Source organism: Phalangium opilio, unplaced genomic scaffold, assembly GCF_054372755.1.
Source record: "Phalangium opilio isolate 3A_F unplaced genomic scaffold, DU_Popi_V2 ptg000209l_1, whole genome shotgun sequence".
Classification (NCBI taxonomy): Eukaryota; Metazoa; Arthropoda; class Arachnida; order Opiliones; family Phalangiidae; genus Phalangium; species Phalangium opilio.
This window is the reverse complement of record NW_028324217.1, coordinates 20,692,738-20,719,542: the sequence shown is the minus strand read 5'-3', so window position 1 is coordinate 20,719,542 and position 26,805 is coordinate 20,692,738. Positions and strand designations below refer to the sequence as shown.

The following is a 26,805-nucleotide window of genomic DNA, read 5'->3' as shown; positions in this document are numbered from 1 at the left end:
AAACTTAAAAATCTTGTAAACTTAATTGTCTTGACCTTCCGTCAAGGGGCGGGAGTGTGTTGATGAGGAATTATTAGTGTCATTGTTTATGAATATTTTTAATCGCCTTCAAGAAAAAACTGTTATCTATTATTAATCATTTTGTGGAAACTTTTCTATTTTGGATTTTTTTACTTCACTTTGTGAATAGTCCCTCTTTATCCTCGCTGAGCCCCCAAAAAAACCCTTTCAATAGATCTAAACTCTAGAATTCAATAGGTTAATTTCCGTAGCAAAAAAATAAGCGCACGTGCAAGAGAGTTCATCGGACCTCACCTCGAGATGGAAATTTACCGCAACCCCACGCGAGAGGAATCTTTTTGAGTAAACAACTGGGAGGCTCCGCTGAGTAAAAAAGAGAGATTACAATTTTAACCCTTTTATTACCACTTCACTTTAAAAACTTGTACGGGAAAGACCTCGCTATACTAGCAGGCAAGGAAAATAAATTTAGTTGTGTTTTTTGTTATAACTCTGGACTTCTTACTTTAAACTCGACCTTTCATCCTCGAACCAACTCTTGGTTTAGTGACTTAACTAATAACTTAGAAACCTTGTTTTTCAGTCGGCAAGGTTTTAGTGCCAAATTAGCTCTCCCCCCTTAAAACGAACTATTTCTCCCCCACACACCGAGCACATTTGAAGGGTTTTTCACCACTGTGAACGCGTTGATGTGTGATCAAATTTCTCTTATACTTGTGTGCATAGTCACTCTGATCACATTTGTGTTTTTCTTCGTTACCCTTTCTAACGTGACGTTGCAGATCCCTTTTATATTCAGTAGAACACTTTAACCGAAGTTTCTGCTTGAATTTACCTACAGAATATATATATAAAAGAAATATAAAACGACAATTTATAATTTAGTATCAAAAATAAAATACAGTAACATTCAAGCGAACTTAAAAGAAAAAAACGTAATGCTGAGGCCTCTACGAAAACTCAGTATTAAAGAAAAGAAACAGTGCTGATGAGTAAACGAGCATATCAACAAAAAGGGGATGAAGATTAACTTTAATGGCGAGGAGAAACCTTGGCTCGAAACCATTGAGAGTGGTAACTTATCGAAAGGGTTAAACTGGTCCATAAGTTATAGCTTGCTTTAATTAGAGACCGTGAAATTTTAACTTGACCACCTAGTTTTTTATTAGCACGAGGGGAATTCGCGAAACATCCGCCGCTTTTCGTTCAAGGTTTGATGACACCTATGACTAATCACCTATTTAGATATCGCGCTCTCATGGACGGCACGAGGTTGGCATAAACCCTTTAAACGAAAGTTATCACTTGAGATAACTCGCTTAAAAAGTTAGAGAATTGCCCCCATTGTTTCTATTTTTTATTTTTTAAAAAATGTTTTCAAATTCTATGTAACGATGCTTTAATAGTGGTTAATAATAAAGCTCAGATGTTACGGGTCCAGAATAGTATGTTCTAACAGGCCAGGGGTTCGCCGCATTACCAGTCTATAGAAGAACTCAATCAAATTAGTTTTAAAATTTACCGATATAAACCAGGCAGCTCGGTCAAATTCGGAAAAAATAAACATAAACAAATAAACAACTTCCGAATATATTTTAGATTAAAATTTGATCACTGAAACGGTCCTCAGACAAATACAGAATCCGCGGACATCTTGAAAAATGGCGGCTAGAAATGTGAAGTTTCTTAGTGTAATTTGTAAATGCATTGATTTTCATCAAATTAAGTTCTTGCGTGCTTCCAAGGGAACACTAATCTCATTTGAGGGGTTTTACTGGTTCGCGTTTTAATGGCACGTTATAAATTTCATCCTTACTAAGTTTGATACTGAATTAATTTAGCCTGGGTGAAGAAAAACCATTCACGGTAGAATTAACGATGTACTCATCACATAAAGTTTGCAAAAAAAAGGCATTAAATACGTAGAATTGTGTAGACGCACTTGAAAAGAACAGAATGCCAAGTTGTACGAACAAGCAATGTCGAAGAAAAGTAAAGGCTTTGATCACGTGAATCAGCGTACGCTCCAATAATATAAGCAGTATAACTACACTAAAGTGCGCAACCACAACGATTGAATATAAACATCGCTTAGGGGCTTTCGACCCAAGATTAGTTTTCATCTAAGTTTAAAGCGGAATTACGTCCAAAAGCAGGGAGGCCGTGTCTACATCATTCGCGTTTTACGGAGGGGGAAAAATACATTCGGATTGTATTACGAGCAGTTAAAAGAAATACGCGACTAGACCTTATACCGAGAAGGCGGAAATAGTTGCTTAGAAATATGATATCTCAATCTAGGTACTCAAGACTATTAAAGAATGAAATGACTTACCTGCAATTTCCGAACGAGGCGATGAGGTTTCACCTTCTGGATTCTTTGGAGCGACATCTTCAAATGTCTCCGAGCTGGACACCGAACTATTATGTTGAACTGCAAATGGAACTTCGGGTAAATCGCTTTCCATAGAGACGGGGGTCAATTCTGATAGTTCAATTGGGTTACGTTCTACTTCAGGAACATGCACTGGCACACACAATGAGCTCGGATCGACAAACTGTTCCACAGTTTGATTTTGTCCATCACTTTTCGTTGCATCTGTCACGGCGATTTCGGATTGGTTTTCATCAAGTTCGTTTTCTAGGACTCTTTCTAGTGAATCGCCTTCGACATTTGCATCAAGAGAAAGATCCAAATGTTTTTCGGATTCGACATTCAATTCAGGAACACGAAATTGCTTCGATGGAGTTGTATTATCCTCAATTTCTAACTCTGTCGAGACACTTTGCGATTTACGATAAGAATCGTTAATGGTAATATTGTTCTCAAGAGGTTCTCGTGGCGAATCACTCTCCGTGTTCGTGTCAGGAGTCATTTCGAATTGGTTTTCAACCTTAATTTTAGATGAAGGCGCACTTTGAGGCAAACTGTCACTGTATTTCAGTTTAGGGACACATGGATTCGTAATTCGCTTTATAAACGCCATATTTTCAGTTTTTTTCAAGGTAGTTTCGGTGTTTGTATTGCCAACCTCAGTAACAGGTGATTCTTGACTAATATTTTCTTTACACAGGTTGCCTTGGACATTGTGCATCACAACAGGAAGGGTTAACTCCTGGCCATTAATTTCCATATCATTTTCAACGAGTTCAGTTTTCACTAATTCATCATTTGGAAATCAGTGTAATCCACTTTTCTCCGGGATCGACTAATCTGCTGAATGTCTGAACGTCTGAACTGCTGAAAATAGTAGAATTCCTACTATCAAATTCTCCCATCCTACCAAACCGTAAACTGTCTGAACCTTTTTTACTATTTTGCTGAAATGCCGAATTCTGAACAGTGAACATTGAAATTAAAGTAAGAGATCGTCTGAACCTTTTTGACTATTTTCCTGAAATGCCGAATTCTGAACAGTGAACATTGAAATTAAAGTACGAGATCGTCTGAACCTTTTTGACTATTTTGCTGAAATGCTGAATTCTGAACCGTGAACTTTGAAATAATGAAATAGAATGGAGACCGTCTGAACTTTTTTGACTATTTTGCTGAAATGCTGAATTCTGAACCGTGAACTTTGAAATTAATGTAAGATAGAGACCGTCTGAACTTTTTTGACTAATTTGCTGAAATGCCGAATTATGAACCGTGAATTTTGAAAATGAAATACAATGGAGACCGTCTGAACTTTTTTGACTATTTTGCTGAAATGCTGAATTCTGAACCGTGAACTTTGAAATTAATGTAAGATAGAGACCGTCTGAACCTTTTTGACTATTTTGCTGAAATGCCGAATTCTGAACCGAAATTAATGTAAGATAGAGACCGTCTGAACTTTTTTGACTAATTTGCTGAAATGCCGAATTCTGAACCGTGAATTTTGGAAATGAAGTGGAATGGAGACCGTCTGAACTTTTTTGACTATTTTGCTGAAATGCCGAATTCTGAACCGTGAATTTTGAAAATGAAATACAATGGAGACCGTCTGAACTTTTTTGACTATTTTGCTGAAATGCTGAATTCTGAACCGTGAACTTTGAAATTAATGTAAGATAGAGACCGTCTGAACTTTTTTGACTATTTTGCTGAAATGCCGAATTCTGAACCGTGAATTTTGAAAATGAAATACAATGGAGACCGTCTGAACTTTTTTGACTATTTTGCTGAAATGCTGAATTCTGAACCGTGAACTTTGAAATTAATGTAAGATAGAGACCGTCTGAACTTTTTTGACTATTTTGCTGAAATGCCGAATTCTGAACCGTGAATTTTGAAAATGAAATAGAATGGAGACCGTCTGAACTTTTTTGACTATTTTGCTGAAATGCCGAATTCTGAACCGTGAATTTTGAAAATGAAATAGAATGGAGACTGTCAGAACTTTTTTGACTATTTTGCTGAAATGCCGAATTCTGAACCGTGAATTTTGGAAATGAAGTACAATGGAGACCGTCTGAACTTTTTTGACTATTTTGCTGAAATGCCGAATTCTGAACCGAAATTAATGTAAGATAGAGACCGTCTGAACTTTTTTGACTATTTTGCTGAAATGCCGAATTCTGAACCGAAATTAATGTAAGATAGAGACCGTCTGAACTTTTTTGACTATTTTGCTGAAATGCTGAATTCTGAACCGTGAACTTTGAAATTAATGTAAGATAGAGACCGTCTGAACTTTTTTGACTATTTTGCTGAAATGCCGAATTCTGAACCGTGAATTTTGAAAATGAAATAGAATGGAGACCGTCTGAACTTTTTTGACTATTTTGCTGAAATGCCGAATTCTGAACCGTGAATTTTGAAAATGAAATAGAATGGAGACTGTCTGAACTTTTTTGACTATTTTGCTGAAATGCCGAATTCTGAACCGTGAATTTTGGAAATGAAGTACAATGGAGACCGTCTGAACTTTTTTGACTATTTTGCTGAAACGCCGAATTCTGAACCGTGAATTTTGGAAATGATGTACAATGGAGACCGTCTGAACTTTTTTGACTATTTTGCTGAAATGCCGAATTCTGAACCGAAATTAATGTAAGATAGAGACCGTCTGAACTTTTTTGACTATTTTGCTGAAATGCCGAATTCTGAACCGAAATTAATGTAAGATAGTGACCGTCTGAACTTTTTTGACTATTTTGCTGAAATGCCGAATTCTGAACCGAAATTAATGTAAGATAGTGACCGTCTGAACTTTTTTGACTATTTTGCTGAAATGCCGAATTCTGAACCGAAATTAATGTAAGATAGAGACCGTCTGAACTTTTTTGACTAATTTGCTGAAATGTCGAATTCTGAACCGTGAATTTTGGAAATGAAGTAGAATGGAGACCGTCAGAACTTTTTTGACTATTTTGCTGAAATGCCGAATTCTGAACCGTGAATTTTGAAAATGAAATACAATGGAGACCGTCTGAACTTTTTTACCTATTTTGCTGAAATGCTGAATTCTGAACCGTGAACTTTGAAATTAATGTAAGATTGAGACCGTCTGAACTTTTTTGACTATTTTGCTGAAATGCCGTATTCTGAACCGTGAATTTGGAAAATGAAATAGAATGGAGACCGTCTGAACTTTTTTGACTATTTTGCTGAAATGCCGAATTCTGAACCGTGAATTTTGGAAATGAAATAGAATGGAGACCGTCTGAACTTTTTTGACTATTTTGCTGAAATGCCGAATTCTGAACCGTGAATTTTGGAAATGAAATAGAATGGAGACCGTCTGAACTTTTTGACTATTTTACTGAAATGCCGAATTCTGAACCGTGAATTTTGAAAATGAAATAGAATGGAGACCGTCTGAACTTTTTTGACAATTTTGCTGAAATGCCGAATTCTGAACCGTGAATTTTGGAAATGAAGTACAATGGAGACCGTCTGAACTTTTTTGACTATTTTGCTGAAATGCCGAATTCTGAACCGTGAATTTTGGAAATGAAGTACAATGGAGACCGTCTGAACTTTTTTGACTATTTTGCTGAAATGCCGAATTCTGAACCGAAATTAATATAAGATAGAGACCGTCTGAACTTGACTATTTTGCTGAAATGCCGAATTCTAAACCGTGAATTTTGAAAATGAAGTAGAATGGAGACCGTCTGAACTTTTTTGACTATTTTGCTAAAATGCCGAACTCTGAACCGAAATTAATGCAAGATAGAGACCGTCTGAACGTTTTTGACTATTTTGCTGAAATGCCGAATTCTGAACGGAAATTAATGTAAGATAGACACCGTCTGAATTTTTTGAATATTTTGCTGAAATGCTGAATTGATAATATGCCGGGGGGAGGGCAACTAAATGAACTTCAAGGACTGGCGACAGAATTATAGTTATGGTATTTTTAGGACATACAGAATTTACCAAAACCATTCATTTTTGGTAGAGTAATCTGAGAAATTTCCAAATTATTGTGTGAAGAAAATTTTAGAAATTCCAAAAATAAGGAAAAGGCGAATATAAGCGGGAAGTTGGAAAAATTACATTAGCGATATTTTAGTTTCTAAAAATAAACAATAAACCAATATTTTGGGGAAAAGGCACTATTTGGTTTTTAAGTAACAAGGCTTTCTCAACTAAAATTTGCTTTTTCCAAAATTTTTATACTCAAATAAAATGAGACCTTTTCTGAAATTTTTCTCAATTAAAATCCACCTTTTTCAGAATTTAGATGCTTACTTTATTTGCAACACAAATAAAATGGGACCTATTCCTATTTTTTTCTCAATAAAAATCCACCTTTTCAAATATTATAAGCACCAATTTCATAATTTTAGTAGATTCTGCTTTTATTATTCTCTATCTTACATTAATTTCAAAGTTCACGGTTCAGAATTCGGCATTTCAGCAAAATAGTCAAAAAAGTTCAGACGGTCTCCATTCTACTTCATTTCCAAAATTCACGGTTCAGAATTCGGCATTTCAGCAAATTAGTCAAAAAAGTTCAGACGGTCTCTATCTTACATTAATTTCGGTTCAGAATTCGGCATTTCAGCAAAATAGTCAAAAAAGTTCAGACGGTCACTATCTTACATTAATTTCGGTTCAGAATTCGGCATTTCAGCAAAATAGTCAAAAAAGTTCAGACGGTCTCTATCTTACATTAATTTCGGTTCAGAATTCGGCATTTCAGCAAAATAGTCAAAAAAGTTCAGACGGTCTCCATTGTACTTCATTTCCAAAATTCACGGTTCAGAATTCGGCATTTCAGCAAAATAGTCAAAAAAGTTCAGACGGTCTCCATTCTATTTCATTTTCAAAATTCACGGTTCAGAATTCGGCATTTCAGCAAAATAGTCAAAAAAGTTCAGACGGTCTCCATTCTATTTCATTTTCAAAATTCACGGTTCAGAATTCGGCATTTCAGCAAAATAGTCAAAAAAGTTCAGACGGTCTCTATCTTACATTAATTTCGGTTCAGAATTCGGCATTTCAGCAAAATAGTCAAAAAAGTTCAGACGGTCTCTATCTTACATTAATTTCGGTTCAGAATTCGGCATTTCAGCAAAATAGTCAAAAAAGTTCAGACGGTCTCTATCTTACATTAATTTCGGTTCAGAATTCGGCATTTCAGCAAAATAGTCAAAAAAGTTCAGACGGTCTCTATCTTACATTAATTTCGGTTCAGAATTCGGCATTTCAGCAAAATAGTCAAAAAAGTTCAGACGGTCTCTATCTTACATTAATTTCAAAGTTCACGGTTCAGAATTCAGCATTTCAGCAAAATAGTCAAAAAGGTTCAGACGATCTCTTACTTTAATTTCAATGTTCACTGTTCAGAATTCGGCATTTCAGCAAAATAGTCAAAAAAGTTCAGACGGTCTCCATTCTATTTCATTTTCAAAATTCACGGTTCAGAATTCGGCATTTCAGCAAAATAGTCAAAAAAGTTCAGACGGTCTCTATCTTACATTAATTTCAAAGTTCACGGTTCAGAATTCAGCATTTCAGCAAAATAGTCAAAAAAGTTCAGACGGTCTCCATTCTATTTCATTTTCAAAATTCACGGTTCAGGATTCGGCATTTCAGCAAAATAGTCAAAAAAGTTCAGACGGTCTCCATTCTATTTCATTTTCAAAATTCACGGTTCAGAATTCGGCATTTCAGCAAAATAGTCAAAAAAGTTCAGACGGTCTCTATCTTACATTAATTTCAAAGTTCACGGTTCAGAATTCAGTATTTCAGCAAAATAGTCAAAAAAGTTCAGACGGTCTCCATTCTACTTCATTTCCAAAATTCACGGTTCAGAATTCGGCATTTCAGCAAAATAGTCAAAAAAGTTCAGACGGTCACTATCTTACATTAATTTTGGTTCAGAATTCGGCATTTCAGCAAAATAGTCAAAAAAGTTCAGACGGTCTCTATCTTACATTAATTTCGGTTCAGAATTCGGCATTTCAGCAAAATAGTCAAAAAAGTTCAGACGGTCTCTATCTTACATTAATTTCGGTTCAGAATTCGGCATTTCAGCAAAATAGTCAAAAAAGTTCAGACGGTCTCTATCTTACATTAATTTCAAAGTTCACGGTTCAGAATTCGGCATTTCAGCAAATTAGTCAAAAAAGTTCAGACGGTCTCTATCTTACATTAATTTCGGTTCAAAATTCGGCATTTCAGCAAAATAGTCAAAAAAGTTCAGACGGTCACTATCTTACATTAATTTCGGTTCAGAATTCGGCATTTCAGCAAAATAGTCAAAAAAGTTCAGACGGTCTCTATCTTACATTAATTTCGGTTCAAAATTCGGCATTTCAGCAAAATAGTCAAAAAAGTTCAGACGGTCACTATCTTACATTAATTTCGGTTCAGAATTCGGCATTTCAGCAAAATAGTCAAAAAAGTTCAGACGGTCTCTATCTTACATTAATTTCGGTTCAGAATTCGGCATTTCAGCAAAATAGTCAATAAAGTTCAGACGGTCTCTATCTTACATTAATTTCGGTTCAGAATTCGGCATTTCAGCAAAATAGTCAAAAAAGTTCAGACGGTCTCTATCTTACATTAATTTCAAAGTTCACGGTTCAGAATTCAGCATTTCAGCAAGATAGTCAAAAAGGTTCAGACGATCTCTTACTTTAATTTCAATGTTCACTGTTTAGAATTCGGCATTTCAGCAAAATAGTCAAAAAGGTTCAGACAGTTTACGGTTTGGTAGGATGGGAGAATTATATAGTAGGAATTCTACTATTTTCAGCAGTTCAGACGTTCAGACATTCAGCAGATTAGTCGATCCCCTTTTCTCCTATTTTTTAAACAATTAACAATAACTTTCATTCTTAAAGGAAAAGTTCACCTTAGTTAAAAACCTTATTAAATCGGTAGAGCTACACATACATAATACATAAAAAAATTCAAAACAACAAAAAAAAAGAAATCATTAATAAATAAATAGAAATTAAATCTATCCCGAAACCCGCCGCTGCGCGCCATTTTTATGAAAATTTTAAATTGTTGAACGTCATTTTTTTTTCGGGTTTTCATTCGCCAAACTTTCCGTCCAATGACGGTCTTTCTTCGAAAACAACTGATACGCTTCGTCTGCTAGTTACGATTGACGCGATAGTTTTGTGTCCTAAACTAGTTTTCCGAATATTTTTTAAAATGTCGTTTTGTATCATTAAAGGTTGTCGTAATAAGTATTCAAACAAAAATATAAAATTTTTCTCTGTTCCGAATTTTGTAAAAAATCCCCGGCTTGCTCTCCGATGGACTGAAAATGCCGAAGATAAAGTAAAAACTTTCTATCAAGAGGTAACAAAACCTAAGCCTTGGCCAAAACATAATAGGAAATTGGAGTTTGAAGAAGGGTTTGTTTTGAAGAATACCCCATATAAAGTGTGTGAGGTACATTTTAAGGAAGATTGCTTCGAAATTGACTTAAAAGGCAAGCTTTTGAATAAAGTTATTAAGAAGAAACTTATAGAAGGTGCTTTTCCGACACTATTCAACATTGAAACTCCTGATAGCGCTTCCATATCTTATGGGAATGAAGCTGGTAATTTTATATCTGACTCAGTTGTTGAATTATCGCAGCCACGTGCTGTGTCACATCAAGAAACACAAACTGATGGAGTTTTCATTAAAATTTTGAAACCAAGATTAACTTCAGTTGAAACTCAAACAACAGTAACAACTTCAGATTTCTCTATGGATGTGTGCGAGGCTCAGATTGAACTTGAAATTGAGCAATCAAAAGCTCTTAAACTTTCATCAGCGTTACGAGATCATTCTTATCCAGTTTTTCAAGCTTCTTTAAATCCCCTAAATCCGGTAGATAATCCTAGTGTATCTACAAAAGTCTGGGAAGATATGAATCGTAAAAAAAATATAACACAGTTTCAGTCTACTCCTATTCCAAAGGGAAAAAAGTCAGATTTTTTATCACCAATTATGGAAAACCTTTCTATTTCGGAATCTTTTGAAACTTCAATAACTGAAAATGCCTCTGAAACTTCGTTATACATTCCAAACTCCGATGATGATGATGAATATGACCCTGATGACTTTTCATTTCAAATTGACGATGAACATATTCCAGAACGGCTTGTAAAAGAGGCCAAGTTTGTGGTTTTTGAAAGCAATTTGGATGATTTGCTTAGCCGAATTATATGCGGTTGGGATTCATGCATCCGTGTGGTTGACAAAAATACAATTAAAAAATCGCAAAATGAGGGAAGCCAGCTTACCATTACCTTTAATTGTTTGAATGGTCATACTAATATATGGAAATCGCAACCAGTCCTTGGAAAAATGCCATGTGGAAACCTTCTAATTGCTTCATCTATCTTGTTAACTGGGGCCACTTATCATCGAATTAATTCGTTTTTTGAATATATGGGCATGAGAGGGATTAGCAAAACTACTTTTTATTATCTACAGCGTAACTTTGTGATTCCAGAAATTAATAACGCATGGGTGGCAGAGCAAAGTGAGGTTTTAAGCAGTATTAATGAAAAAAACGATTTAAGTGTTTCTGGTGATGGAAGATGCAGCTCACCTGGCTATTGCTCAAAGGATTCCGTTTACACACTGATGGATCAGGAGAGTGATCAGATTATTCATTATGAACTAATAAATAAATCTGAAACAAATTATATTTCTGGAAACATGGAACTTTTAGGATTAAAAAGGAGTTTGACAAGACTGATAGAGAAAGGAATTGAAATCAAGCAAATAACCACTGACAGACACATTCAGTGCAGGGCCTATCTAAGAGATTATCACCCAACAATTGATCATCAGTTTGACATATGGCATCTAGCTAAAGGAATCCGATCTAAATTGTTGAACGCAGCAAAAAAAGAATCTGGAAAAGAATTATTGCCTTGGGTTAAAACTATAAACAGACATCTTTGGTACTGTTCTGAAAACTGCGAAGGCGATAAAGAAGTATTGATCGATATGTGGAAGTCGGTATTATACCACATCAGAAACATCCACGAATTTCCAGACCTAGAAAATTATCCTAATTGTGGCCATGAACCTTTAAGCGCAGAAAAAGCAAGCGTGAAAAAATGGTTGGATATTGAAAGCGATGCCTACGCAAAATTGGAGAAAATTGTCTTGGATAAAAAGCTATTAAAGGATCTTAAACAAATTAACAAATATTCTCACACGTCTGGATTAGAAAATTATCATAGCTTGGTAAATAAGTACTGCCCAAAGCAGTTGGACTTTGATCATAACACAATGGAGGCCAGAATTCAATTAGCAGCTTTAGATCATAATAACAACGTTGGTCGTCAAACATTATTTGAACTAAATGAAGGCTTAGAAATAGGCTCTCTTAATAAAGAGGAATTTACATATTACTTTTCAAAAGCTACGTCAGAGTGGCACGCACGCCCAATTAAAGAAGCTAAGACATATTTCTATATATTCAAGATTATTGAAAATATAGTTAAGAGGAAGATTCAAGGTACCAATGATATTAAAGAACCAGTGGTTATGCCAAACATAGCTCCGATTCGTAGACCTAGCAAAACCGAATTAATAGCTGCCGCAAAGAGGAGAAGATTAAATTTTGACGTGTAAATCTTTACATTTAAACAATTTGTGAAGTCCTAATATTTCTTTTGTGTAAATAAAATAGTTATCAGAAATGTTAATTTTAGGAACTTTGCTTTAATATTATCACATTAAGGAATGTTCTTTAACAAACCTCAATTTCCATTTCTCTTTAATAAGTGTTACATTAGAATAAAAATTGGGATCACTTGTCAATATTTTTAAAACATTAAATAATTATTTTGATATTATCCTTTGTTTATTCACTATTTTTTAAATCCCGGCACGTTAACCTAAAGCTTGCTGATCTTCAGGTATTCCAAATCGTTTATAACCAATGTAATCTTCTACATTAGCTTTCGGAAACTCTAGTCTTATTCTAATTAGCGCACAGAGAGGTAGCATTCTTCTGTTATTCTTTCCAAGCTTTTCGTACACCATATGTACAAAATCACGATAACCAGTGTATCTGAAAGTTCTACAGCAGAAACTAATTAGACTAGAATTACTAAATTATTTATCAATACTTTTTAATAGTATCACCTATTTGAGTTGATTTCCTACAGGTTTATTTCTATTCTCAAGTTTTCGATAGTGAAGGTAGGATTTGTAGAAGGTTTCTAAAACTACGCGGTTTAAGCACATAGTTTTAAAATTAGCATTATCGGTGATACATTTTGGATCTCCTGTCTGATTAGGATGTTTAGTTAAAAATTTTACTACATCGGGTACTTGATGGCAACACAGAACACCCATTTTAAGATCATTTCCATTTAGTACCCTTTTCAATCCATTTTCTATATTATCATCAAATTCGTTTGGTATTTTAAAGCACCCGCCGTCACAAACACAGGTTTCTCTTATTCTATTAATGTCAACATCAATTATAGGCAAAGGCCTAGCATTTTCTTCACGATTTCTCCTTTCTTCTAGCTCTTCTTGCGTATATTCAGGTTCGAATTCGTAGCCTTGCACTCTCATACCTCTATTTCTGTTCATTTTCTCTAATCTGAGCTGAAAATTTATTTGATTTTATAAAAGAAAATCACGATCACCCGTCACCGTCTGAGCTTCTATTGATATATAAATAATAAATCGTTTGCGGCCATTTCTTTCGCTTGGGAGGCTGGGATCATAATGCCCAATAGACAAGAAGAAGCCTGGCACGTGACCACTGAAAACCAGTACCAATCAAATATCGAAAAAAGAGTGACGTCATATATTTTGAAATAAAAATGGAGCCGCGCTACTTCTAATTTTAAATTTGGCAATTTATTTCTCATTAATTAAAATTAATTGAGAAATATGAAATTACATTTTTTTACAAGCCCTCGTAACAGGATCTCTTATTTTAAATTAATTTGTAACTAGGGTGATCCTTTCCTTTAAAGTAATTCTCTTTCCAATCGAGTATGAAAGTGAAGGATGTTGCATACCATCAGATCTTTGATTCGCCATTCCAACTCTTTAATGACCCTATTGAGTCTTTCAATTTCGTCTATTTGCTTATTTATCGTTAATGATGTTTTCACTCTCTCTTTTGCCATTTTTGAAATTAAAACATTACACTAAACAAAATGAGATTCCATTACAAAACAATCTTCGGAGTTTCTTTGGCTAAACGTATTTTAAAGGGGCAAGCGAGAAAAAGAGGAAGATGATGACACGCAAGAAGGGGATCAGCAACAAAGGCCCTCGTCGGGTTTCTTTGTTAATAAAGAAACGAAGGACGTGTTGCCAATCCCCTTAGCTTTGTGCCAATCCTGATAGGTGTTTTCACCAATAACCTTAATTAATTAACCCACTCCTAGAGTTTGGTTCTATTTCAAGGGACACCTGATTCAACAACTGTCCATTTAAATTTTCTCATATCTCTGTGCTTAATTTCACACTGCTAAAAAACCCCTATGCTTAGAAAAATACCTTAGCTTCCAGTTTCCTAACTCGATCATCTCTAGCTTTTACTTCATTGATTAGATCATCTTTGCTCAAGTGATCATAGTTACAATCTTCTTCGTAGTCCATTTCCTAAAAACAAAGTTTCAATAACTTAACTCAGTTTGCCTAAAACAAGGAATATTCCAATAACTGCCCAAAATACCTCTTTGACCGCCAACCTTTGAAGATTTACTAAACTCATTTCGGAATTTTGAAAAGAGAGTTGGTGAGATTGTAAATCATCCCTAAAATAAAATAATTCTTCGAACTTAAGGTGTATAAAAAACTAACAAATAACAAGAAAAGTTTCCCCACGCATTGTAGCTTTCACTATCAAAGCTAAGAAAACATGGCAAAGCTTAACTAGTTCAAACAAATTGTGACAATCAATACTACAAGACTAGGGATTTTCTCAAGCCCATTTTTTGAATACAACTACAACTATATAGATTCTAATAAATTATTTACTCTGCTAGCATTTTGAATTTTTTAAATAGCAAGATCTATTTCTTTTCAAGGTATAATAGTTTCAATTGGTTTGGATCCGTTATGCCTTATTGACATCAAAGAGAATATACCAAGAGGAGCAGAAAGTCTAGCCTTTCACAAGGCTTTTGAAAGGCCCGGCCACAGTTTGGGTCGTAACTAGATCCGGTTTGTGTTGATTGGCTAAGCAGCGACGCCTTTTATCGGTTAAATTATGTCGACTGCTCATTTTTGGTGGTGGCTACAGGGCCGGAAATATGAAAAATTTCTTATAGGACACGTGTCCAGTGACCCCTCTATTTGACTGGAAAATTTACTGGACATTGTCCACTGGCGTGTGCGTAAATAGTGTCGCATCTTCATAGTCAAGCTATCAAAACTTGGGAAAATTTATTGGTCAAAATGTCCAGTGAACCTCTTAGTTTTTAAAACATTTATGGGACATTTTTATATTTTATTGGATAATGTCCAGTGTCCTGCGCTTATTTCCGGCCCTGGGTGGCTAAGGGTTGATCTCTGGGTTGAATATTGACCTACAAAAGGTAATTTTTAAGTAGACCGAAGACTACAAGGTCACGTGAACAACCGGAACTAGTTGCTCGGTTGCTCCAAATTCAGAGCCGGTCACTATTTACAAAGTTTCTGCTCCTCTTGGTATATTCTCTTTGTTGACATGATCCAAGTTGCATTATATTCATCACTTACCAACTTAAACGTTCGACCATAACACGACATTCTTTAACAAATTCCATCACTTTTTGTACAGTTTCCCTGTTAAGATAATATAATACGTAATATTTTAATAATAATAAAAAGTATGGCCATAAACAAAGATTTGGTGTTACCAAGGGCGTTTCCCTGAGTTTAATATACATTCTTACCAGGCATGGCTTATATCAAAAGTACTTTTTGCTTATATTAACGTTGTTTTTCTTTCACAGTTACTCACACTGTTATGTTTTTGGGGTTAAAAAAGAGAAAAAGCTTCAACTTTTACTAAGAGCTTTTCTTGTATATAGATACTCTTTTTAATAACTATTAAAAATACATTAAAGCCTTCAAAGGAGGAACCGTTACCGTAACAAAGGAATTCACTAATCACTACAAAGTACAAACGGCAAAAACAGGGAACGTCTAGCAGACAGCTTTAACTTTTTCCTAACCGCCGTCAATCAGTCTGGGAAATAAGGATATTTTTTAAACTAGTCCTTGGGAGTACAGGGTGGGAAATAAGGATTTTTTAAAACTGGACATTGGGCCAGCCAGCCACCCCCCCCCCCTGGTCTGGAATAAATAAATTGATCTATGACCATTGACCAGGACGCGTCGTCTGCTAAAATGAAGCAGTGGATAATTAAAATAGTTGAGATAACATCCATAGATATGTTAAAAGGGTAGATATACAATTCAATGGGAGGTCGACGCGGAAGGGACAACGAGCAGACAGCCGCTATTTTCTGGGGGTAGCCGTATAAAACGCCATCTATCGGTAACTTTCGAAACTAAATTAGGGATTCAAGTCATATGAGTCGTGTGCTCTGTTTTATTAAAAAGATATAGATTCATTAATCATTTCTCGGCAATTTTATAGAATAGCTTCTGGTAGCAGGTCTCTTTTGTTTTTATGTTTGTTTTATGTAAAGTTGGTTGACAAAAATTATGGTGCAAAACTTTTTCGGTGCAAATAATTATTTAGAAAGTTATGAGTGTTTAAAACTTTGGCTTACGTAAAGGCTTGGAGATGCATACCGTCCGCAACAAAAGCAATAATAAGTAGAGAAGGACCAAACACGTACAGGAGCCAGGAATTAAGATCAAAACAGACGAAAATAACCTAGCCTAACCAAACCTAACCTAACCTGACCCAACCAAACCTGACCCAACCAAACCTGACCCAACCAAACCTGACCCAACCAAACCTAACCTAACCAACCCAACCCAACCTAGTGATAAGCGATTTTCCGTCTGCAGGGGGATTAAGTCTAAGAATTGAAGTTGGCACAGTAGTAGCAGGCAACACGGAGCTCTAAGCATTCTCGTAAGCCAAAGTTTTAAACTTTTTTAAATAATCATTTGCGGCAAAAAATTTTTGCACCATAATTTTTTTCTTCCCATTTTTCATAAAATAATCGTAAAAACAAACGTGACCTGCTACCAGGAGCTATTCTGAAATATGTCCGAGATGACATCCGAAACATTTTATTAATAATAAAAATATCGCCATAAACAAAGATTTTGCGTCACTTACTAGTCAGGGCTTATATGAAGTTCTGATGGCTTTTCTCAGGAAATACTATTTTACCCTAATTTCAATTTGCCCAAACAAAGACTTAAGTGTCATTCTTACTCAAGGTTGTTGGAGATATTGCTTATATAGGTGTGCCAACGCGACCGGTTTTCGACTCGGAAAAAACGCGACGAAGGGAGAAAGTTTCGTGACGTCATATTCCGACCTCCGAGATTCCGGGTGATACTAGTTTACCTAATTTTTTTTTGCTACCGATTTTTTGCTAACCCGGCATAACTCTCAGAATTTCTCAGAAAATTAAACGGCGTCTGCTTATGCGTCTGCTTATTCTATATTAAGCCTTTGACAATCCTGAATGAATATGAATTAACCTAAATGAATATAAATTAAGCGTTAGTTGTTAATTAAAATAAAAGATGTAGAGAAAATAATAGAAAGGCGACTTCCCACAATATATTAAAGTAAAACTGCGACTAAATAACTGTATTTAAACCTATTAATTTATTTATAGAAATACATAACTCTTTAGTACACAAAATTAGGATGGTATTACCAAGAAACACTTCATGAAAGTACTTTTCGCAGAGAAAATACCGGGAAACATTAGAAAATACATTTTTAATTGATACTTAATTGTTCCCAAGCGATTTTACTCCTTTGCTCGTTAAATTATGAGGTGGCATAATGATTTTCTACTTGACAACCTTTTTTCTTTGAGTGCTTGAAGGGGAAGTGTACGGGTATGGGAACTATTGGGGAAGGGGAGGTATCCTAATTCAAAATGAAATAGTTCATAAAATTAGTTTTTACAGAGATTCATTACTGTTATTTAATTGTTCCCAAGGGTTTTTCTCCTTTGCTCGACATACACTTATGACAGTAGTAACATTTTCTAATTTATCAACGCTTTTTCCCAGTACAAACACCAGAAAACTTTAGAAACATAATTATTGATTAATATTTAATGATTTCCAAGCGTTTTTACCTGTTTGCTCGCTTAATTACGGGCTGGAATAACGATTTTATTTTTGCTAACCATTTTTTCGTCTGCTTAAAGGAAAAGCGAACTCGTAGGGGAACTATAGGGGGAGGGGAGGTATTACAAACCAAAATTAAAATATTGAATAAAATTGGTTTTTCCCAACAATTTCTCAAGAAACTTCGAATACATAATTAATAACTCATATTTAATCGTTTCCAAGCGTTTTTATTAGTTTGCTCGTCAAAATTACACCCGGCATAACGTTTTAGTTTTTGCTAACCGTTCAGAGATGGCTATAGCTCTGCAGTGGGATGAAGGCTCGCCAAAGTTCGAGGCACCTAATGGCATAAGCGTCTAATGTACGTCCGTAATGACAGTAGTAACATTTTCAATTTTATCAACGCTTTTTCCCAGTACAAACACCAGAAAACTTCATAAACATAATTATTGATTAATATTTAATGATTTCCAAGCGTTTTTACCAGTTTGCTCGCTTAATTACGGGTTGGAATAACGATTTTATTTTTGCTAACCATTCTTGCGTGCTTAAAGGAAAAGCGTTCTTGCAGGAGAACTATAGGGGAGGGGAGGGATTACAAACCAAAATTAAAATATTCAATAAAATTGGTTTTTCCCAACAATTTCTCAAGAAACTTCGAATATATAATTTATAACTCATATTTAATCGTTTCTAACCGTTTTTATTAGTTTGCGCGTCAAAATTACATCCATAATTCTCGCTAACCCTTCATAGATGGCCATAGCTCCGCCACTGATGAAGGCTAGCCAAAGTTCGAGACAGTAGCAATATTTTCTATTTTATCAACGCTTTTTCCCAGTACAAACACCAGAAAACTTTATAAACATAATTATTAATCAATATTTAATGATTTCCAAGCGTTTCTACCAGTTTGCACGCTTTATTACGAGCTGGAATAACGATTTTATTTTTGCTAACCATTCTTGCGTGCTTAAAGGAAAAGCGTTCTTGCAGGGGAACTATAGGGGGAGGGGAGGTATTACAAACCAAAATTAAAATATTGAATAAAATTGGTTTTTCCCAACAATTTCTCAAGAAACTTCGAATACATAATTAATAACTCATATTTAATCGTTTCCAAGCGTTTTTATTAGTTTGCTCGTCAATATTACACCCGGCATAACGTTTTAGTTTTTGCTAACCGTTCATAGATGGCTATAGCTCTGCAGTAGGATGAAGGTTCGATAAAGTTCGAGGCAGCTAATGGCATAAGCGTCTAATGTACGTCCGTAATGACAGTAGTAATATTTTCTAATTTATCAACGCTTTTTCCCAGTACAAACACCAGAAAACTTTATAAACATAATTATTAATCAATATTTAATGATTTCCAAGCGTTTCTACCAGTTTGCACGCTTAATTACGAGCTGGAATAACGATTTTATTTTTGCTAACCATTTTTTCGTCTGCTCGAAGGGGATTTGTTTTTGTAGGGGAAGGGAGGTATTACAAACCAGAATTAAAATATTGAATAAAATTGGTTTTTCCCAACAATTTCTCAAGAAACTTCGAATATATAATTTATAACTCATATTTAATCGATTCCAAGCGTTTTTATTAGTTTGCTCGCCAAAATTACACCCGACATAACGTTTAACTTTTTGCTAACCCTTCATAGATGGCTATAGCTCCGCGGAGGAATGAAGGCTCGCCAAAGTTCGAGGCAGCTAATGGCATAAGCGTCTAATGTACGTCCGTAATGACAGTAGTGACATTTTATAATTTATCAACGCTTTTTCCCAGTACAAACACCAGAAAACTTTAGAAACATAATTATTGATTAATATTTAATGATTTCCAAGCGTTTCTACCAGTTTGCACGCTATATTTCGAGCTGGAATAACGATTTTATTTTTGCTAACCATTTTTTCGTCTGCTTAAAGGAAAAGCGTTCTTGTAGGGGAAGTATAGGGGAGGGGAGGTATTAGAAACCAAAATTAAAATATTGAATAAAATTGGTTTTTCCCAACAATTTCTCAAGAAACTTCAAATATATAATTTATAACTCATATTTAATATTTCCCAATCGTTTTTATTAGTTTGCTCGTCAAAATTACACCCGGCATTCTCGCTAACCCTTCATAGATGGCTGTAGCTCCGCGTCAACCAATCACAGGGATGAAGGGTCGCCAGAGTTCAAGGCAGCAAGTAGCATAAGCGTATAATATACGTCCGTAATGACATACACTTATGATAATAGTAATAATTTCTAATTTATCAACGCTTTTTCCCAGTACAAACACCATAAAACTTTATAAACATAATTATTGATTAATATTTAATGATTTCCAGGCGTTTCTACCAGTTTGCACGCTATATTACGAGGTGGAACAACGATTTTATTTTTGCTAACCATTTTTTCGTCTGCTTAAAGGAAAAGCGTTCTTGTAGGGGAACTATAGGGGGAGGGGAGGTATTACAAACCAAAATTAAAATATTGAATAAAATTGGTTTTTCCCAACACTTTCTCCAAAAATTTCATATTTATAATTTATAACAGATATTTAATCGTTCCCAAGCGTTTTTATTAGTTTGCTCGTCAAAATTACACCCGGCATAACGCTTTTTTTCTTGCTAACCCTTCATAGATGGCTATAGCTCCGCGGAGGAATGAAGGCTCGCCCTAGTTCGAGGCAGCTAATGGCATAAGCGTTTAATGTACGTCCGTAATGACAGTAGTAATATTTTCCATTTTATCAACGCTTTTTCCCAGTACAAACACCAGAAAACTTTCTAAACATAATTATTGATTAATATTTATCATTTCCAAGCGTTTTTACCTGTTTGCTCGCTTAATTACGACCCGGAATAACGATTTTCTTTTTGCTAACCATTCTTGCGTGCTTAGAGGAAAAGCGAACTCGTAGGGGAACTATAGGGGGAGGGGAGGTATTACAAACCAAAATTAAAATATTGAATAAAATTGGTTTTTCCCAACAATTTCTCATGAAACTTCAAATATATAATTTGTAACTGATATTTAATCGTTTCCAAGCGTTTTTATTAGTTTGCTCGCCAAAATTACACCCGACATAACGTTTAACTTTTTGCTAACCCTTCATAGATGGCTATAGCTCCGCGGAGGAATGAAGGCTCGCCAAAGTTCGAGGCAGCTAATGGCATAAGCGTCTAATGTACGTCCGTAATGACAGTAGTGACATTTTATAATTTATCAACGCTTTTTCCCAGTACAAACACCAGAAAACTTTAGAAACATAATTATTGATTAATATTTAATGATTTCCAAGCGTTTCTACCAGTTTGCACGCTATATTTCGAGCTGGAATAACGATTTTATTTTTGCTAACCATTTTTTCGTCTGCTTAAAGGAAAAGCGTTCTTGTAGGGGAAGTATAGGGGAGGGGAGGTATTAGAAACCAAAATTAAAATATTGAATAAAATTGGTTTTTCCCAACAATTTCTCAAGAAACTTCAAATATATAATTTATAACTCATATTTAATATTTCCCAATCGTTTTTATTAGTTTGCTCGTCAAAATTACACCCGGCATTCTCGCTAACCCTTCATAGATGGCTGTAGCTCCGCGTCAACCAATCACAGGGATGAAGGGTCGCCAGAGTTCAAGGCAGCAAGTAGCATAAGCGTATAATATACGTCCGTAATGACATACACTTATGATAATAGTAATAATTTCTAATTTATCAACGCTTTTTCCCAGTACAAACACCATAAAACTTTATAAACATAATTATTGATTAATATTTAATGATTTCCAGGCGTTTCTACCAGTTTGCACGCTATATTACGAGGTGGAACAACGATTTTATTTTTGCTAACCATTTTTTCGTCTGCTTAAAGGAAAAGCGTTCTTGTAGGGGAACTATAGGGGGAGGGGAGGTATTACAAACCAAAATTAAAATATTGAATAAAATTGGTTTTTCCCAACACTTTCTCCAAAAATTTCATATTTATAATTTATAACAGATATTTAATCGTTCCCAAGCGTTTTTATTAGTTTGCTCGTCAAAATTACACCCGGCATAACGCTTTTTTTCTTGCTAACCCTTCATAGATGGCTATAGCTCCGCGGAGGAATGAAGGCTCGCCCTAGTTCGAGGCAGCTAATGGCATAAGCGTTTAATGTACGTCCGTAATGACAGTAGTAATATTTTCCATTTTATCAACGCTTTTTCCCAGTACAAACACCAGAAAACTTTCTAAACATAATTATTGATTAATATTTATCATTTCCAAGCGTTTTTACCTGTTTGCTCGCTTAATTACGACCCGGAATAACGATTTTCTTTTTGCTAACCATTCTTGCGTGCTTAGAGGAAAAGCGAACTCGTAGGGGAACTATAGGGGGAGGGGAGGTATTACAAACCAAAATTAAAATATTGAATAAAATTGGTTTTTCCCAACAATTTCTCATGAAACTTCAAATATATAATTTGTAACTGATATTTAATCGTTTCCAAGCGTTTTTATTAGTTTGCTCGTCAAAATTACACCCAGCAATCTCGCTAACCCTTCCTAGATGGCTATAGCTCCGCAGAGGGATGGTTGGCTTGGCTCGCCAAAGTTCGAGGCAGCTAATGGCTTAAGCGTTTAGTGTACGTCCGTAATGACAATAGTAATATTTTCTATTTTATTAACGCTTTTTCCCAGTACAAACACCAGAAAACTTTAAAAGCATAATTATTGATTAATTTTTAATGATTTCCAAGCGTTTCTACCAGTTTGCACGCTATATTACGAGCTGGAATAACGATTTTATTTTTGCTAACCATTTTTTCGTCTGCTTAAAGGAAAAGCGTTCTTGTAGGGGAAGTATAGGGGAGGGGAGGTATTACAAACCAAAATTAAAATATTGAATAAAATTGGTTTTTCCCAACAATTTCTCAAGAAACTTCAAATATATAATTTATAACTCATATTTAATATTTCCCAATCGTTTTTATTAGTTTGCTCGTCAAAATTACACCCGGCATTCTCGCTAACCCTTCATAGATGGCTGTAGCTCCGCGTCAACCAATCACAGGGATGAAGGGTCGCCAGAGTTCAAGGCAGCAAGTAGCATAAGCGTATAATATACGTCCGTAATGACATACACTTATGATAATAGTAATATTTTCTAATTTATCAACGCTTTTTCCCAGTACAAACACCAGAAAACTTTATAAACATAATTATTGATTAATATTTAATCATTTCCAAGCGTTTTTACCTGTTTGCTCGCTTAATTACGACCCGGAATAACGATTTTCTTTTTGCTAACCATTCTTGCGTGCTTAGAGGAAAAGCGAACTCGTAGGGGAACTATAGGGGGAGGGGAGGTATTACAAACCAAAATTAAAATATTGAATAAAATTGGTTTTTCCCAACAATTTCTCAAGAAACTTCAAATATATAATTTGTAACTGATATTTAATCATTTCCAAGCGTTTTTATTAGTTTGCTCGTCAAAATTACACCAGGCATTCTCGCTAACCCTTCCTAGATGGCTATAGCTCCGCAGAGGGATGGTTGGCTTGGCTCGCCAAAGTTCGAGGCAGCTAATGGCATAAGCGTTTAGTGTACGTCCGTAATGACAATAGTAATATTTTCTATTTTATCAACGCTTTTTCCCAGTACAAACACCAGAAAACTTTAAAAGCATAATTATTGATTAATATTTAATGATTTCCAAGCGTTTCTACCAGTTTGCACGCTATATTACGAGCTGGAATGACGATTTTATTTTTGCTAACCATTTTTTCGTCTGCTTAAAGGAAAAGCGTTCTTGTAGGGGAACTATAGGGGGAGGGGAGGTATTACAAACCAAAATTAAAATATTGAATAAAATTAGTTTTTCCCAACAATTTCTCAAGAAACTTCAAATATATAAATTGTAACTGATATTTAATCGTTTCCAAGCTGTATTATTCGTTTGCTCGTCAATATTACACCCGGCATAACGTTTTAGTTTTTGCTAACCCTTCATAGATGTAGAACACCCCACGCGCGGTTGTTTTAAACATCTTGGCAACCTATCGAAGTTTCTCAGTGCTTTATAAACAGTCTATTACGAAAAGCGTACATTAAATATTGAATTACAATTAATAATTAATTAAAATAGATTATCGTTCCTTAACTAGTTTGCTAACAAATTTTTCAATTAACCCGACTATTTTAGAACTCCAATAAGCTAAAAACGTGTCTTTTTCTGATTAAAATAACAAGAAAACATTAAATTAAGCCTAATTAATTGCAATAAAATTGATTCTTGCATTTTGTTTTCGTTTGTTTTGTAATTATTCGATATTACAAAAATATTTGTTGCTAACGATTTATCACCCTTAGGAGAAGTATACGACCAGGGGCGGTAGGGGTGTGAAAGGGGTAGGGGGAATGTTTTGGTAAATTAAATAACTTTATAATACAACTTTTTCCCACTACAAACACCAGAAAACTTTAAAAGCATAATTATTGATTAATATTTAATGATTTCCAAGTGTTTCTACCAGTTTGCACGCTATATTACGAGCTGGAATAACGATTTTATTTTTGCTAACCATTTTTTCGTCTGCTTAAAGGAAAAGCGTTCTTGTAGGGGAACTATAGGGGGAGGGGAGGTATTACAAAATTGAAAAGGTTCATAAAATTAGTTTTTCCCAACATTTTCTCAAAGAAACTTCAAATATATAATTTATAAGTGATATTTAATCGTTCCAAAGCGTTTTTACTCGTTTGCTTGCCAAAATTACACCCGGCATAAAGTTTTGGGGGATTTTAATAGTAAGTTTAAGCGTTGCATTTAATCGTACTAATAAGGTTGCAACGGAACGTCAACTCACTCAGACATTTACACTGTCAGGTTATAGGCCTGGCTGTAGGCTTAATTGTAGACCTCACTGTAGACCAATGCCCTAGTAGGAGGGAGGTCCTAGCGCGGGCTTGTAAAAACCTTTGACAGTCATTGCAGTCATTTAGTTAGTGCACGGAGTGAAGTTGAGACCTACTCGGAAGTATAGGACAGTAGACCATCTAAATACTGTTTAGTTTGCGCTCCACTTAAGCTTCGACCTTCTTAAGTTGCGGGTTAAAGTAAAAGGTTCCATTTACTTTACGAATTGGTGTTTAAGTTCTTCAATTCGCGCTTCGTTTGTGGGCCTCCAATCGACATTAAATGGTTCTTCACACCCTGGTGAGTTGGCACTCTTGCTTCCCTTATATACATTTAAGAATCTAGGCTTCCCTCGTAGTTAAGGAATATCACTATTCATTATTGTCATTGACTAAACCCCTAACTACTTAACCTTAGTTAATTTGTACTTGAATTAACTCCGTATTTTTGTACAACACTGCTAAATAACTAAGATTTTAAGCAATCTATAGGGTTTTTAAGTATACTCCCCTATTTCAAAATTCAATGAATCGAAGGGAATTTTTAAATAGCAAATGCAAGTATATAGAGTGCTGTCTGTTGTGACGTCAGATCCAAGGTTAAACGTCACGAGTCTGCCTTTAGCAATGGGCGGCCATGATAGTTACCGTTTTTTCTTTATGGGAAAACAGCATGGGTGACGTCACACCGGCGCTTCTGACAACACTCTATACCGACGATAGATTTAGAATGGTCTAAAGGCGGTGTTTATTATTAGAAGTGTCGTGTATTTCTCCACAAATCGAGAACAATTTTAAAAGAAAGTACTAGCTTGTGGCCCTGGATATTATAATTATAGCGTAAGTTTTATTGAAGTAAGGATTAAGGGTTATAATTTTTTGTTCGGGCATCACTCTGATTTTTTGTACTTCTTTTAATGGAAATTTACGGATATTTAGTTTTTACCACTGTTAAAGAATGCACATATTAGGGGTGCTCAAACTTATAATTGTAACAGAAGTTAAAAAATTTAAGTAATAATTTTAAAACAGTTAAAGGTATCGCATCGAGGGGCTATTCACTGAAGTTTTCTGCACTCCTGTTAAGTACAGTACAATATGGCTACTTTTACGAGCCCAGCCCTTGAGTCGTCTTGTTTTCTCTAATTAACTTCACTTTCCCCGGCACTAATACGAATTGCTGGCCAAGTAGAAAATTTCGACTCGATAAAGTGGGGTTCGTCTTTTAAAGGGAGAATGAAAAGAGGGATTCGTGATTTTCAAAGGGAGAGAATTATGATTTGTCTATAACAGTGCATTGGGAATGTAGTCTGCACATATTAATGAAAACACTTAGAGTGAAAAGGGATAAATTGTGTTAAGGTGATAGTTTTCATTCATTGGCGATTTTAAAGGAAAGAGGATTATGATTAATCTATGACAGTACAATGTGGAATGCACTGTGAGGATATTAAAGGGTATGAGAAGCTTCGTTTGAAAAACCTCTGATTTAGGCCTATACAGGGTGTTTGTGAAAAGTCCATCAATAATGAAAGGGCGTATTTATTGGGCCATTTTGAGTCGAAAATGTTCTATGACATTTTGCCGTCCGAGCCACGGTTTTCGAGTTATGATTTGAATATTTTAGGGATGACCCCTTCATTAAATTAGCGCTGTCTTTCAATTTCTTAATTAAATTTAAGGGGTCATCCGTAAATTACTCCAATCATAACTTGAAAACAGTGGCTCGGACGGCAAAATGTCATAGAACATTTTCGACTCAAAATGGCCCAATAAAAACGCCCCTTCATTATTGATGGACCTTTCACAAACACCCTGTATAACAAAAGATAGAATTAATTTCTGTGGATTCAAAAATATCAAGCTTTTAATTCTCCGATTTCTGGTTATTTGGCAATATGCGTTTGAAAATGCTTCATATGAAATTATTTGAAATCCACTTTTTATGAAAGCCTAAAAAGTTTCCCGTTGGCTGACATCCCACATATTTTTCACGTGAGATGACGAATTGACGATAGCTATCACACCCAGAGAAGCTCGAGACGGGTATAAGATTCCCACGCTTTTTTTCCTCACGTCATAGTGATGTCATCAAACGGGCGAACAAGCTCGACAAGACAAAATTATTGATATATCGAAACTGAGTTTTCGTGATTTTTCAATGGATTTTAAAAAATATAAACTTTGGTTCAATTATATTAAAAACTTGATATTTCGAAAGTAGAGATTTGAA

The 26,805-nt window shown here is 35.1% G+C and overlaps 1 protein-coding gene and 1 long non-coding RNA gene across 2 annotated transcripts in view; both read right to left on the bottom strand.

Moving 5' to 3' along the window:
* Positions 1-26,805, bottom strand: part of LOC149621196 (uncharacterized) — a 204,544-nt gene that overhangs the window by 23,161 nt on the left and 154,578 nt on the right. The window lies entirely within an intron of this gene.
* LOC149621207 (uncharacterized) lies at positions 238-13,969 on the bottom strand. The gene is made up of 6 exons (XM_089855919.1): positions 13,955-13,969; positions 13,468-13,599; positions 2,357-3,181; positions 670-856; positions 334-384; positions 238-244 (listed from the first exon to the last, which is right to left on the bottom strand). Exons 2-6 carry the CDS (start codon positions 13,487-13,489, stop codon positions 238-240), a joined length of 1,092 nt encoding a protein of 363 aa, XP_089712045.1. The 5' UTR covers positions 13,490-13,599; positions 13,955-13,969.

What these genes read in the sequence shown, in the direction of transcription:
- LOC149621207 (XM_089855919.1), bottom strand. Translation starts at nt 13,489, where the DNA reads ATGGCGAATCAAAGATCTGATG. An exon ending in GGCGAATCAAAGATCTGATG is followed by an intron (nt 3,182 to 13,467) that starts GTATGCAACATC and finishes ATGATGAATTAG; the next exon opens with TGAAAACTGAACTCGTTGAA. An exon ending in AAACCCTTCAAATGTGCTCG is followed by an intron (nt 385 to 669) that starts GTGTGTGGGGGA and finishes TTTTTTACTCAG; the next exon opens with CGGAGCCTCCCAGTTGTTTA.